At 32.7% G+C, this 14,471-nt stretch overlaps 3 protein-coding genes across 4 annotated transcripts; 2 read left to right on the forward strand and 1 right to left on the reverse strand.

The window, feature by feature from the left end:
* Positions 1-1,856: 1,856 nt before the first annotated feature.
* LOC124540326 (dual specificity protein phosphatase 23-like) lies at positions 1,857-5,331 on the forward strand. Its single transcript, XM_047117814.1, has 4 exons — positions 1,857-2,035; positions 2,119-2,543; positions 4,313-4,436; positions 4,593-5,331. The coding sequence occupies exons 1-4, from the start codon at positions 1,891-1,893 to the stop codon at positions 4,742-4,744; spliced, it is 846 nt and encodes a 281-aa protein (XP_046973770.1). The 5' UTR covers positions 1,857-1,890; the 3' UTR covers positions 4,745-5,331.
* A 432-nt stretch (positions 5,332-5,763) lies between these two features.
* On the forward strand, positions 5,764-9,425 carry LOC124540087 (dual specificity protein phosphatase CDC14AB-like). Of its 2 annotated transcripts, none has more exons than XM_047117503.1 (4): positions 5,764-6,006; positions 7,118-7,542; positions 8,103-8,226; positions 8,996-9,424. In XM_047117503.1, exons 2-4 carry the CDS (start codon positions 7,150-7,152, stop codon positions 9,298-9,300), a joined length of 822 nt encoding a protein of 273 aa, XP_046973459.1. In that variant the 5' UTR covers positions 5,764-6,006; positions 7,118-7,149; the 3' UTR covers positions 9,301-9,424. The 2 variants fall into 2 exon arrangements, with proteins under 2 accessions (XP_046973459.1, XP_046973460.1); XM_047117504.1 differs by lacking the exon at positions 5,764-6,006 and adding an exon at positions 6,039-6,115 and having other exon boundaries at positions 8,996-9,425.
* A 489-nt stretch (positions 9,426-9,914) lies between these two features.
* On the reverse strand, positions 9,915-13,418 carry LOC124540079 (probable 26S proteasome non-ATPase regulatory subunit 9). The gene is made up of 3 exons (XM_047117493.1): positions 13,119-13,418; positions 11,587-11,819; positions 9,915-10,327 (listed from the first exon to the last, which is right to left on the reverse strand). The coding sequence occupies exons 1-3, from the start codon at positions 13,291-13,293 to the stop codon at positions 10,076-10,078; spliced, it is 660 nt and encodes a 219-aa protein (XP_046973449.1). The 5' UTR covers positions 13,294-13,418; the 3' UTR covers positions 9,915-10,075.
* Positions 13,419-14,471: the final 1,053 nt, after the last annotated feature.

The raw sequence follows: 14,471 nt of genomic DNA on the forward strand, positions 1-14,471 counted from the left end.
TGGGAACTAAGATGTTATGTCCCTTGTGCCTGTAGTCACACTGGCTCACTCACCCTTCAGACCGGAACACAACAATACTGAGTACTGTTATTTGGCGGTAGAATAACTGATGAGTGGGTGGTACCTACCCAGACGGGCTTGCACAAAGCCCTACCACCAAGTAAATCATCATCATCAACAGTCTTTTTTCGTCTAGTGCTGGACATAGGCCTCTCCAGTAGCACGCCACTGTGATCGATCTTCGGCTACTCGCATCCATGATTATAATATAATATATTAATATAATATTATAAAATAAATATAAGTCATCGCATTAATAAGTAGTGTTGGTAACTTGGCAAGGTCCATTGAATAAATGCGACATTCGCATAAATATAATATGGCGTGTGTATTGAGTTTAATTTTAGAATCATGCGCACGTTCATTATTGACATATTAATTAGACATATAATAATTCATTGGACGAAATGCAACTAAATCAAATTTTGAAGTGGTACAGCAGTATACGGCGATGTCGATATCGAAATGATATATACTACATTAAAAATATAGTAAATACCTTCATACTTTTTTCATTATATATATACATATTTTTACAAGTTATATAGTAAAAATTTCTAAATATGTCAAATTTACGAAAGCCCGCCTGGATAGGTACCACCCACTCATCAGATATTCTACCGCTAAACAACAGTACGCAGTATTGTTGTTCCGGTTTGAAGGCTGAGTGAGCCAGTGTTACTACAGGCACAAGGGACATAGCATCTTAGTTCCCAAAGTTGGTGGCACATTGACGATGTAAGGAATAGTTAATATTTCTTACAGCGTCATTGTCTATGGGTGATAGTGACCACTTACCAACAGGTGACCCATATACTCGTCCCACCTATTCTATAAAAAAAAATACAAAAGCACTGTTCTTGTGTTTGTGCAATACATGCGGATAACTGCGCAAATAAGTTTGCTTGAGTAAACGTTGAGTGATATTTGAAGGACTTTCTACTTAAATATCTTTATTATAAGAAAAGTCGTTAAAGTCTTCGAATGTCCTCTATAGACGAAGATCATCCTTTTGAGAAGATTAAATCCAATTCGTTACATAATTTAAACAGGTAATTGTAAAATGATCACTATTCAGTTCTTAAATTGAGAAACTATTGTTACTATTTAATCTAAATAGTGATTATTACCCCAGTCGTCAGGCTTAAGGAGAAGATATGCTGCACAGACACCAAATAAAATTGGGATAAGGGCAGGAGGTGAGTGAAGCCTTCAGGCGTACTGTTATATTATGATGTTACAATATGATTTAGCCATAGACAATTTAATACTTATTATTAATATTAATAACCAGTGTAACTACAGGCTCAAGGGACATAACATCTTAGTTCCCAAGGTTGGTGACGATTGACGATGTAAGGAATACTTAATGCATATTTCTTACAGCGTCATTGTCTATGGGTGATGGTGACCACTTACCATCAGGTGGCCCGTATGCTGGTCCGCCAACCTATACCATAAAAATGCTAAGAGTAATTGAGATTATCTAATCAAACTTTGAATGAGACAGAGGCGTTGTTGCACTACACGTGAAACTATTAATTATAGATATTAATAAATTACATTATATGTCTGCTTATGTTCACGAATAATTATTAAAAGTTAACAACCATGATTAATTATTGATGTTTTTGTCATTCAGATTTTTATACTAATAATAACGAAAAATACGATTTACGCGTGAAAGTAAAACTTAAATCATTTGTATTCCTGTCAGTTCTACAAAAACATACATTTTATTTGCCTATTAATAAATAAAGAAACATCGTATTCCAAGGTAATAAAGGCTAAAATAGTGAAATAGATTGTTTAGTTTTCAACATAGATATCATGGCCAAGGTCTCCAGAAATAAATGCAACATCCTCCAGAAACAGAGCTCAGTGCCAAGTTTTACTTATCGAGCGTCAGTCAACACACTAAAACCGCGCCAGATGGTCAAGAGTGAAAGTAATTGTCGATGCGAAAAGTGTCTATGTTCGTAATAAATAAATAAAAACTTTTTGGTTATAAATACTACTTTCGCAGTGACAATAAATTTTCGCGCCTTTTTTTGACAGCGAAAAAAGACGAAATGGAGGACGAAACATACCACGTGTACACACGCATGGAGGATATCACCGAACAAGACGATAAACACTTGGCCGGAGCAAGAAAGGAGATTCGTAACGACTTGACTGTTATCATACCTGAAAATCCGTTTCCGGAAATCGAAGTCGATGCGTACCCGCCGTTAAAGTTTTCGTGGGTTATTCCAAAAAAATTAGCAGCCATGGCTTTTCCTAGGCACGTGGAAAATTTAAAATTTTTGGTCAATCAAGGTATAACGCATCTGGTAACACTGACAGCAGGTAAGAAACCTCCAGTGGACGACATCGCGAGGTTGAGGTGGACTGAAATACCCATAGAGGAATTCGAACCGCCGACAGTGGAACAAATTGCGAAGTTCATTGATGTTTGTAAAAGGTCCGACAAGAATGGCGAGGTGAGTACCTGTAAACATAAGCCATTATAAATTTAAAAAAAAAAACTCGATGAAATTACATTTTGTTTTTTTATTTTTATAAAATAAAATACTGACAAGTTTAAAGTAATCTATTAGAAGTAATTTTAAAGTATTAAAGCATATGTGTAGGCCACACATATGTCAAGACGAGTAAGTTAACAATATTTTTAAAATTATTGAATATTGAATTGTAATTAAATTACTAAATCTCTTTCAGTATTTATATTTACCGATGTCTATAATTGAACCCAATCTGGCTTCCGAAACTTAAGATCAATTATTTTAAAAGACAGATTCGCAAATTTAATTGACACTTTTCTATATATACATAAACTTGTCAGGCATCAATTTATAGGTTAAAAATTAAACAAGTAAAAATTGAGATAAGAATTGCTAAATCAAAATTATATTATAAAGTGTTAACGTGAAACACCGCTGGCACGGAAAACGTCCAATTAATCTTTCAGAAACTGGTCGTAAGCCATGATATTTGTTTACTTTTCGCCATGACTGAAGTCACTACGTAATATACAATTATAAACACAGTACGAAATTTGAATTTAGCATCTTAACATTATCTAATTTCAATTGCATCCTCATCTATATATAAACATAGAAAATTATGTGTCAATTTTATGTTTAATTAATTTACTAATAATGAATGCGATATGTATTTATTTTCTCACGCCTTATAGTCAAGTGACAATCATGAAACGACCACGTTTTCCCGTGTACCAACAACCTAACCTAACAATCTGTCCAAAACACGCGTTCGAAACCGTGTGCGGCACGAACGTTGTGATTATGATTATGACTGCATAGTAAAAAACAAACTCGCTTTTCGCTGTCAGTCCCTATGTATGGTTAGATCTTTAAACCATTTATTTTGCTACACACATACATTACATAGATTATACAGAAAAAAAAGAACACAGTGTAGGTAGCAAGGGGTTCATCTCAGTATAAGCTGTGCTAATGCACAGCACTGATTTTCAGATGGCCCCTGACTATATTGTCTTTATTTTTTTTATTAGTCTAACTATTAAAAAGAAACGAAAGAAGTTGAAAGATAAATTATACATTAGAACAATATTTCGTGGTCCTAGAAAACTGGCAGGACATCAACTTTTTTCTACTGAAACTTACTGTTTCTGTATTTGTAGTGCATGATATACCATTATATAGTATAAAAGCTTAGATCTTTTAAATTACGCAACGGATTTTGATGCGTTTATAGATAGTGATTCGAGAGGAAGGTTTTTGTATATAATACATGGACGATATAAAAGCACTGATAATTTTAGAAGTTTCTAATCTAATTTCGTAAATAAACATATCTGTAGTACATTTAGTATCAGTATTGCACCTGTGCGAAGCCGCCTGTCGCTAGTAATATATGACAACAACAGCCTGTAAAATCCCACTGCTGGGCTAAAGGCCTCCTCTCCCTTTGAAGAGAAGGTTTTTAACATATTCCACCACGCTGTTCCAATGCGGGTTGGAGAAATACACATGTGGCAGAATTTCTATGAAACTTGTCACATGCAACCTACATGTGACCTCACGATGTTTTCCTTCACCGCTGAGCACGAGATGAATTAATTATAAAGACAAATTAAGCACATGAATCAGCGGTGCTTGCTTGGGTTTGAACCCGCAATCATCGGTTAAGATGCACGCGTTCTAACCACTGGGCCATCTCGACTCAATATATGTACAATTTGTTATTAAGAGTTTTTATTTTACAGGTAGTAGGTGTTCACTGTCGTCAGGGCCGAGGTAGATGCGCGGTGATGCTGGCGTGTTATCTTGTACATTTCCACCGGTTCTTACCGGATCAAGCCATGAACGTAATAAGAATGATACGGCCAGGTAAATGTCAAACCTAATTGACTTTAAATTCACTAACTACATTTTGGAATCTATATTTATTTAAGTGATTCTAAGAATGTTATAGATAGTTAAACTTTATAAATGTATAAAATTATTTGATTTGATTTTGTTAATAATTAAGTTTTTTTTCTCCAGGTTCATTAGATTTCGACGAGCAAGAAGAAGCGGTTGGTAAATATTTCGAAAATCTAACGGAGAATAACCCCCTCAGATTTGGCGTGAGTGGTGACGTCATGGACGAGTTCATAGAAATTGCACGAGACACAACTAAAAATGCGCTTTTATAATATATAGATTATATTGTATAAAATCCTCATGATTATAATTATAAGAATCTCTTATATAAATAACGATCAACTCTAGGCTAGTTTTAGACTACCGTTACACAAAAAGTTTATAAATCGAATCGCTTCTTAAGAAAAAACAAATGCAAATATTGACATCACTGGCACAAATAACCTAAAAAAAAAAAAACAAAATTATATTTTGCTCATTATTTTTACACAAGGCTATCTATATCAGTGTAGTACTTTCATCGACCTAATTTAAGAAGTACTGACGTCTCTCAAGAATTAGTAGTTATTATCAGTCTTTAGAAAATGTAATGGCTGTATAAAATTTTTCAATGTCACGTTAAATCATTACTTAAGTTCTTTTTGAAAGAATGAATGATGTCACTAGTTTTTTTTTTATTTACAATTATTTGTATTGTTATACCGCTTTATATTTTTTTTAATATGTCACCATTTGTAACTCATGTATATATAGTCTGCTAGATTTTTCGCGCACTAGTTCAATACCTTGATTCGTTTATTTTTTTAATCTGTATTTATTATTTAATGAATTGAAATGTTTCTTTTAATCTTTTTTTTTTTGAAACGACTTTAATTTGCTTTTTTTGAAAAGTTCTCATTTTAATAACAATTCTGAGTTTTATGATATTTTTTATCGTATAAAATATTGTATCTATTCAAATATTAGTAAGATAAAGGTTATGTAAAATTTTAAATTGTTATTTATTAAATATTTATGTTTTGTACCTGAAAAAATGGATTTAATAAATAAAGCTCTAAATATTGACAATTATTGATATAATTTTAACACTTTTGTTCTAAGTGATAGTTTTTGCTTCGTATATTAGCAGATACGACATTCTTCTACGGGCTTTCTTATTAATCGTCCTTGAATTATTGCCCGAGAAATCCGACTTTTCTTATAAACATTGTATTATATGTAATAAAAATATAAAGACATAAATATTTTAAAAAGAACTTCCTTAATCTTAGATAAAGAAATAAAAAAAAAGTAATTTCTCAAAATGGCCTAATTCCTAATAATATATTGGCAGTGAACGTCTTGAACTAAATGTCACAAATGTACACGATGCCAATCGAGGTGCCAATGTATCAGCTGGCGTAATTCCAAGCAGCGGCCCCAATGTCTGTTAAAGCGTCCACGACGTAGGACTGAATATAAAAATAGCTAAGCTCCAAACCTTCACTTGTTGGCACTGTTTACATCGTAAATCATAATAGGAAAGTGTTGAAAGGTAAAGTGAATTGAGATCAGATGAGTGATGAGATGAGTTTTTTTTTTAATGTGAATTAAAAACGTGACCAAGGAAACGAAACGTAAAGCATTGTGGGAATAACGTTGACGTAAGTTTAATTGCTTTGTATAAATAAACGTAGCCTGGTATTTAACTTCGGTAGAATCTTGGAAGTATAACAATGAAAATAATTAACAATCTTCTCAAAAATCCTGCGAGTCTCAATTATTGATCAATTGACTGGATCTTCATCTCTCTATTCCTTAGTTTCGGGTACTAAAATATTACTGGGTTTATTTTTCAAGATATTTCACAGTTGATTCGTTTGGTAGTCATCAATGCCCGCAAATGGAAATGCAAGTATCATCAAATCAAATCAATTTTATTAAAGTAAACTACACAATGAAGTGTTTTTTAATCGGCGATAATTAAAAGGCAGCCTCTAGCAAGAAGAAACGGCAAGATACTCGCATAGTTGTTCTTTTTAAATAAAAAGATTTACAACGCTCTTATGTACAGTAATTTGTTTCTTGTGATGGAACTCCAACTTTTTTTCTAAAAAGTACTCTTTTAATGAATAAGATTTATTTATTTATTTTGTCTTAATATATTTTTTTAATTTTCTAAATGGTAAATTGATTATATTTCCCGGTATCTTATTAAACATGCTTATTATAACTCCCGTGCCTCGGAGAACACGGAAAGTGGTAGTTCTCTCACCGGTAGTGTTAGATTATCGTCATATCAAGTAAATAGAATAAGGAATAGAGCACACATCCTTGTCAGTTCGCGCACTTTATTTGTGGTATCATTACACCTCTGTAGTTCGACAATCTCCATTGAAAATTATTGCTGTAGCTGCAAGTCAGGAGAACATCACATCATAAATCATTTGTTAATCTTTCACAATATATACCTTAAAAATATTTTAAAATAATCTGAGAAACATACATCCCACGTGTAGTATAAAAAACCTGAAATTCAAAACCTTATTTAGTAGGTAGAGAACCTAAATGATGTAATCGGAATACCTACTATTAAATAAAATCAAAACAATATACAATTATCAATACAAATTTACTAAATATAGATTATTTTATTTTGATTGCAGATAAAACCGCTACGTTAAGTACATACTAAATAATGAGTACTGTAAGGAACAGAACTAATGTAAAGTTAGCAAAACTCTTTTACAAATACGCTGAAAGAGCTGATCATGAAGAAATCACGAAAGATGAGGTCAATGAACCGATGGAGACGGAAGAAGATTCGTACCCGCCTTTCAACTTTTCATGGTTCATCGAAAACAAGATCGCGGCTATGGCATGTCCGCATAATGTTGCCAACTTAAATTATTTAGCAGACGTCGGAATTACACAAATAATTACCCTGTCACCCGAACGTATCCCACCTTTAATGTTCTGTAAAAGAAGATTGAAATGTACGAAAATTCCGATCAAAGAGTTTGGCGCGCCGACCATGAAACAGATAATAAAATTTATTGAAGTTTGTAAAAAGGCCGAAATTACAGGAGAGGTTGGTTGAACATTTTAACGACTCAAACCGCTGCTAACCTTTTTTTTTGAATCATTATCATTACATCGTATAAAACAAAGTCGGTTACCGCTATCTGTCCCTATGTAAGCTTAGATCTTTCGAATTACGGAACGGATTTTGATGCGGTTATTTTTTTAATAGATAGAGCGATTCGAGAGTAAGGCTTTTGTATGTACATGGGCAACGAAAAGAAACAATAAATAATCTGTCGTATATATTAAATACTAGCATTGCACCTATGCGGAGCCGGGGCGGGTTGCTAGTTATCTATGCACGAAAATTTAACCAAAATGAACCAGGAAACCAGGGCAAGCGTTAAGTAAATTTTCACAGTATTACTTTGTGTTTGCAATTCAACTCGAGCTCTGCGTTGAAAGATGACATCGTGAGGAAATCTGCATGTGCATGTGCAGACTTCTAGACTACCTTTTGGAGAACCTATAAAAATAATTAGAAATTAGGTACCTATAAATCACTAAACATCACTAAATACAGAAAACTTAAAAAAAACACTGTTAAATTATGTTATTTTTTACAAGAAAATTGGTGTTCACTGTCAAAACGGCCATGCTCGTACTGGCACGATGCTGGCCTGCTATCTCGTCTTCTTCAAGAACATGGCGCCGGAACGTGCTTTGCTTACAGTACGGGTGAAACGACCAGGTAACTTATTTATAATCTGTAGTAAATACTTATTCATAACTTATTTTTAAAGAATGACACACAGGATGGGGTTTACGATTTGATTTTTCGTCCATGAGAAAGTAGGAAAATTCAGTTATAAGATTTTAGTAATGTTATTTATGATTGTTATATATAGTTATTATTTGTTTAAATCATGACAGCCATGGAAAAGTACAATCACCAAAAAAATCGTAAAGTTTGAGAGATATTTATAATCCTTCTGTTACTCAACTTTTTTAAATCCGCTTGTGTCTATATCTCTATGGTTTAAATTGGATAAAATAGATGATGACATAGGGTTCCATTTTTTTGCAAAAAATTAAAAAACTATGCATCGAAAATGGTCGCTGATGTTGTTATATTTGTTAAAAAAAAGTCTTATTAAATGATAGTATTAAAAAAAATTAAAAAATCATAATAAATCACACGATATAATTGGCAGAGATCTTAATTAATCTATGGTATTTTGTGCTGACAAAATGGCATTTTGAAGTAGTTATCGGAACTTTGAAAGTATAACTAAAATGGATATAAGTAGTTAAGGAGAATTTTTCGTATTATTAATAAAAATATATTATATTTGTTGTGCATATAGAAAAGCTTTCAGCCATTGCTTGAATATAAAAATATAAGATTTGTTTATGTTTACTCCTAGAATTTCATCAGTCTCGTTCAGTCAATTTCCTTTTTTAATCGTTGATTTTTTTTTTTACTGTATTTATAAGTATGACAAAGGTAATATTTTCAGGGTCCTGCGAGGCATATGCTCAAGAGATGGTCTGCCATTACCACGACTGCATCAGAGGTACATTAACGAAGCCAGACTATCGCCTCGTCGATGACAAGCTGTATTTCGACTTCTCCATGAAACAAACCTACCCGGAGGAAGACACACTCACAAATTTAAGTGATGAAATGCCTTTTCCTAAAATAGAAACGTTCAAAGATAAACTTTATAAGGACGCTGAATTCATTAAAAAGGTAGATAAAGTTGAGGCAGAGAGAAAGAAACGGATGAAAACAATGGTTATCAATCATAAGATTTATTTTTAAAGCGATTACATGTGCGCATAATATATGATAAATGTTTAAATCAATATAAATGTATTTAAATATAATTAAATTAATTTCTAAAATATATAATAAATTTTATCACAATGTTAGTAATTTGAAATTTCATTTCTAAACTACCGTTTGAATTTATAAATATAAATTACAAGATATCTTGATATAGAAGATTGTTACTGCTACACTGAAAACTAGACTCTTTCTATATTCAAGATATTTGATATTAGTCTGTATTTAATACAATTTTAAGAGCTTTACTGCTCCCTAATAGGGAAGCGTGATGGTAGCTTCACTTAATATAGTTGTTAACAAAGATTTTAATCTTTGTTATGGTTGTTAAATGACGATTCAAAAGTGCTTGTAAAAGCCTACTTGAATAAAGTATATTTGTATTGTGATTTTGACCGTATCTCCACTCCTAACTTCGCCCATGACGTAGTATCCTAAAGTTATACAATCCAAAGAATTTGTATATGGCACCATAATATCACCACAGTGGTAAATATCCAAAAATTTCTTTGTAATATGAAAATAATACTGTTCGTTCAATACATGCAAATAAATGTATAAAAACAGTTCAATATATATTGTTTTTAACAAAAAACGATAAGCGAGCAGACGTCCTAAGCAAGTGGACATCATAACATAGACATCGAATACGAACGGATAAAGATAGTGTTGCCAACTCTTGAATTTCACCTACATTCAGGGGTTAAACCCCTTAAGTTGGCTACACTGTTCGCGCTAACCGCGAAAGAACTTATTTTGGCAAGGCCCAGCGTGGGGATTTAGCTTGGCCCCAGTGACTCATGATCTGGCAGCCAATCAACCCCGGCTTCTCCCAGTAACGAGGAGCCACTACCAACCAAACTTTTTCGTCACCACGTCGCACTTGGATTTTAATATCCTTGTAAATGGACTCCTTAACAATCTTACGCAACTGAAAGATGTCGCTGTAGTTGCCGACGTTGATGTAGTCGAACTGTATCAACTTGTCATTCTCACGTAAACCCTGTAATGTGTAAATATTATTAATATATCTGAAATTAATCAATTTTTATACAGAATAAGGCAGTGTCAAGCCTAGTTGACCAATGATTGCGGGTCTAACCCTGGTCCTCACTGAAATTTCATGTACTCGATACTTATGTGTTTATAATTTAACTCGTACTCAGCAGCGGAGGAAAACATCGTGAGGCATCAGGTGAGAATCTGCCAATCCGTACTGAAGTCTTTAAGCCCTCGGAATGCCCTTAGCCCAGCCGTGGGACAATATGAAAATAACTAAAGACGTATCCGTAACTCTGTAAATAAAAATGTTACCAATAATCACTTAAACTATAATTTTAAAGAGGAAGACGGATCTAGAAATTAAATATATTTTGAAATATTAAACTTACGAGTGCATTTAGTAATATTATATGTTATAAGTAGTTTTAATGTAAGTAAAAAGTCAATTGGATTAAAAGAAATATATGTATGTATATTTTTAATATAGAGAAAAATAATGCGTTAAATTGCAAACATATTTAATGGTTCACAATAATTACATAGATTACAATCTGACGAGAAAGATTGTAATCTAAAGATTTTTTTATTCTTACAGTGACATATATACTATCAAAGACATTAAGTTTTCCCCATAGATCATTTATTAGTTATATTATTATCTATGGCCGTGATCTAATATTTAATCAAATCAAATCAATTTTATTCAAGTAAATTTAAGAAAGAAGCGTTTTGAATCGTCAACAATTAAATACTACCACCGTTTCGGAAAGCCGCTTCTAGCGAGAACAAACGGCAAGATACTCGCATAGTTGCTCCTTTCATATAAACAAATTTACAGTAATTAGTGTCCTATCATGGAACCTGAGCCTAACTCAAGAGGTTTTTTTTCCAAAAAGTGCACAATTAAAGAATAATACGATTTATTTAGTAATTTAGTCTTAATAATCTTTTTAAATTATGAAAATGAATATATTGATTATATATTTATATTCAATATATGAACAAAAACGAACCCCGAAATACCCGGTTTATAATAATATTATATATACACACATATATATACATATAGTCTATAAGTTTATATATGTACGTATATGAGTAAACTTCACAATAAAAACAAATAGGAATATAAATATCATTAACAACAAAGTCACACAGTCACAATCACACACACAGTCGCAGTTAAACACCCAAAAAATTAAAATAACCAAGAGTATAAATGAAATATTTTTTATTTCTAATAAAACAATATAATTTTACCCCGTCGTGAGCAGGTGATCCTTCTGCAACATTGTGGATGGTTGCAAAAACATCGTTGGAAAAGTCATCCACTTTGGGGGGGTTATCGTTATGAGCGTAAGTCTCGAGCTCCTCATATGTTTCATCACCATTAATGGCATTTTCGCCGAACAGGAGCGATTGAAAATTTGGGTCAGTGAACTCAAGATTGAGTATATCGTTCAATGGTACCTTATGGTGGCGACGTACTGGATCTGAAATGAGAGTATTTAGCATGAAGTATGACCTATTTCGTACGTAATTTATATTGGTAGATTGTTTATTACTTCTTAAGAAATGGTGTCCTTTAGGGAACTGAGCTATGAGCATTCTAATGGAGATAGAAATGTACATACCCCAAAAAAACAAAGTGTCTAGTAGGGCTCTCGAATGCCTAAGGTCGGTAAATGTTTTCTGAGAAAAAACCTGCACACCGTCCATGTAAATAAATTTTATTAATATTCACATCGAAACAGGCGACATCACATATCTGAAGAGGCGTCATGTAAATTCCGGGCGGCAACTTCATGACGTACTTGACTGAAGGACACTGCTAATTTAATGTCATGTGTACAACAGTATAAGTATCTATAAGTATATCTAGCCGTCATAGCGGAGCGTATTGATTTTCGCAATAGAGAACAAGCAATAAGTAGGTATAATACATTTATTGTCGTCATGTAAAGCATTATAATTTTAATGGCATATGATATCCGGTAATTTCGATGTTCTAGTCACTTAATGTAAAAAGAAATGACACGTACCAGATTAAGTAAAAAAAATATTAAATAATTAGATGATTATGAAAAAGTTGAATTGTATTGATATCATTTATATTCAATAAGAGGGTACATTGAGTTTTCTGTCCATTATTGTGAATTACTTGATTTGTAATTTAAAAAAATACCTAACACGCAACAGCTCTTTTTAAGATTACAAATCCACCAAGAAAAAATCAATAATTAAATCAGTCAACCCTTCTAGAAAGTTCGTCGATGATGAAATCAAATCAAATCAAATTAATTTTATTCAAGTAAACTTCACAATGAAGCGTTTTTGAATCGTCAGTAATTAAATACTACCACCGTTTCGGAAAGCAGCTTCTAGCGAAAAGAAACGGCAAGAAACTCAAGACAACAGATTTACAATGTTGTTATAATTAGTTTCCTATGATGGGACCCGCGGACTCAGGCGTTTCTTTCTAAGAAGTACTCTTTTATGATTAATATTACCACAAATAACAAACGAATACCAATTCTTGAGTTTCGTTCAACTTGTTACTTGTTGATTCTGTTTACAAAACAAGTTTGTTTACAAACTTTCTCATATAATTTGATATAAATTCACTATGGAATATAAATTCAAGACTGCGAATCCTCGATCGACCAAGCCATGAACAGGAGTCGAGATAGACTTAACACTGGACTGCCTAAAAGTAAAGCTTATTTTAATATGCCATAAAATAAGCTTTTGCATTAGTCTTACTCAAGCAACGATTGGTAAAGATTACTTACTTGGCAATTTTTGTTTCGGCATTTTCGTGAAACAGACATGCCTGAGAACTATTTCCTCGAAATTTTGCTTGAGTTCATCACTGGTCATTTCGGAAAATGGTTTATAGAAATCGATTTCCTGCGTCACTTTAGGTTTTTTAACTTTCTCAGTCTCCTCAATATAGCGGCGAACCATTTTTAAATTTTCACTGAACTTTTTTTAAATTAAATATATATAACAGCACGAGCTATTGCGTATCAATCTTCTTAACGATGGACAAAGACAATCTAATCAATGAGTTCCTGATAGAAGTCTCGTATTGATTTTGTACTTTTAAATTTTATTGTAACGTAATGTTGCCATTTGTCCTTTTATATGTTAAGAGTAACACTTATTGAAAACTGATATAGCTATAGTTACACCGTTTCCTGAAACTTCATTAATTTCTAAAATAAGCATATTTTTAACTGTATATAAGTAACAAAATTATGAAGTAAATTTGCTGTCGCCTTATCAATAAAAAACCTGTGGAAATATTATATAATACCAAAAAATTGTGCAAAAGGCTATTTGACCACTACCAAAATGCTTAATCCCAATAAGTGGTCAGATCTTTTGAGAAAAATTTTGGATCCACTTCGAATAGTGAGCAAATAAACCTAAAGTCCCTTTTAAGGTTGATAAATCCGTAGGAATTGGAAGATCCAGTAGTTTCCTAAAAGATTTATAGAGTCGGTTCCAAAGATACATTTACTAGTTTTCTATCGTGGTTATCTTTACTAGTACCACAAACTATGACATCATCTAAATATGCGAACGTTCCTGCTAATTTTTCTGTATAGATAATGTATTGTAATGTTCACTGGGACGCCGCGACACCGTTTGTTACCCCAAAAGGTATTCTTGTAAATTGATAAACTTTACCACATGTTTCCAATGCTGTATATTGTCGTTCAGATGACAAAATTGGCACCAGGTCATAAGCACTTTTTAAGTCGATTTGGCTAAAATAATTACATTTCGCAACCTTTTCAATTATAGACTCGATGCTAGGCAGAGGAAATGGATCTAGTTCTATAAATCTGTTTATGGTAAGCGAATAGTCAATCTCCAACTGAAATTCAAGCACTGAATGATTTTGTAATAAGTCATGCCCTATAATAGGGTCTAAGCAAAGATTGTTAACAATCAAGAGGGGCTGACGTATATATTTTATGTTGCCCTATTTTGATTGTCGCTACACAGGAACCTTCCACAAAAGATATGTGATTAAGTGAGGCTAAAGTTATGGCCTGCTTACATGGATTTCTTTTCAGATGTATTGTTTGCGCTAAAGAACCGCTTACGAAACTTATTGAACTACCAGTATTAAT

The sequence above is a fragment of the Vanessa cardui genome, chromosome 24 (assembly GCF_905220365.1).
Source record: "Vanessa cardui chromosome 24, ilVanCard2.1, whole genome shotgun sequence".
NCBI lineage: Eukaryota > Metazoa > Arthropoda > Insecta > Lepidoptera > Nymphalidae > Vanessa > Vanessa cardui.

Excerpts from the sequence above, each read along its gene's own strand:
- LOC124540326 (XM_047117814.1), top strand. The coding sequence starts at position 1,891 with ATGGCCAAGGTCTCCAGAAATAAATGCAACATCCTCCAGAAACAGAGC. Across the intron at positions 2,036-2,118 it reads TCGATGCGAAAAGTGTCTAT|CGAAAAAAGACGAAATGGAG; the intron begins GTTCGTAATAAA and ends TTTTTTTGACAG. Across the intron at positions 2,544-4,312 it reads GGTCCGACAAGAATGGCGAG|GTAGTAGGTGTTCACTGTCG; the intron begins GTGAGTACCTGT and ends TTTATTTTACAG.
- LOC124540087 (XM_047117503.1), top strand. The coding sequence starts at position 7,150 with ATGAGTACTGTAAGGAACAGAACTAATGTAAAGTTAGCAAAACTCTTT. Across the intron at positions 7,543-8,102 it reads AGGCCGAAATTACAGGAGAG|AAAATTGGTGTTCACTGTCA; the intron begins GTTGGTTGAACA and ends ATTTTTTACAAG. Across the intron at positions 8,227-8,995 it reads AGTACGGGTGAAACGACCAG|GGTCCTGCGAGGCATATGCT; the intron begins GTAACTTATTTA and ends TAATATTTTCAG.
- LOC124540079 (XM_047117493.1), bottom strand. The coding sequence starts at position 13,293 with ATGGTTCGCCGCTATATTGAGGAGACTGAGAAAGTTAAAAAACCTAAA. Across the intron at positions 11,820-13,118 it reads GCCGAAACAAAAATTGCCAA|ATCCAGTACGTCGCCACCAT; the intron begins GTAAGTAATCTT and ends CTCTCATTTCAG. Across the intron at positions 10,328-11,586 it reads GATCACCTGCTCACGACGGG|GGTTTACGTGAGAATGACAA; the intron begins GTAAAATTATAT and ends TACACATTACAG.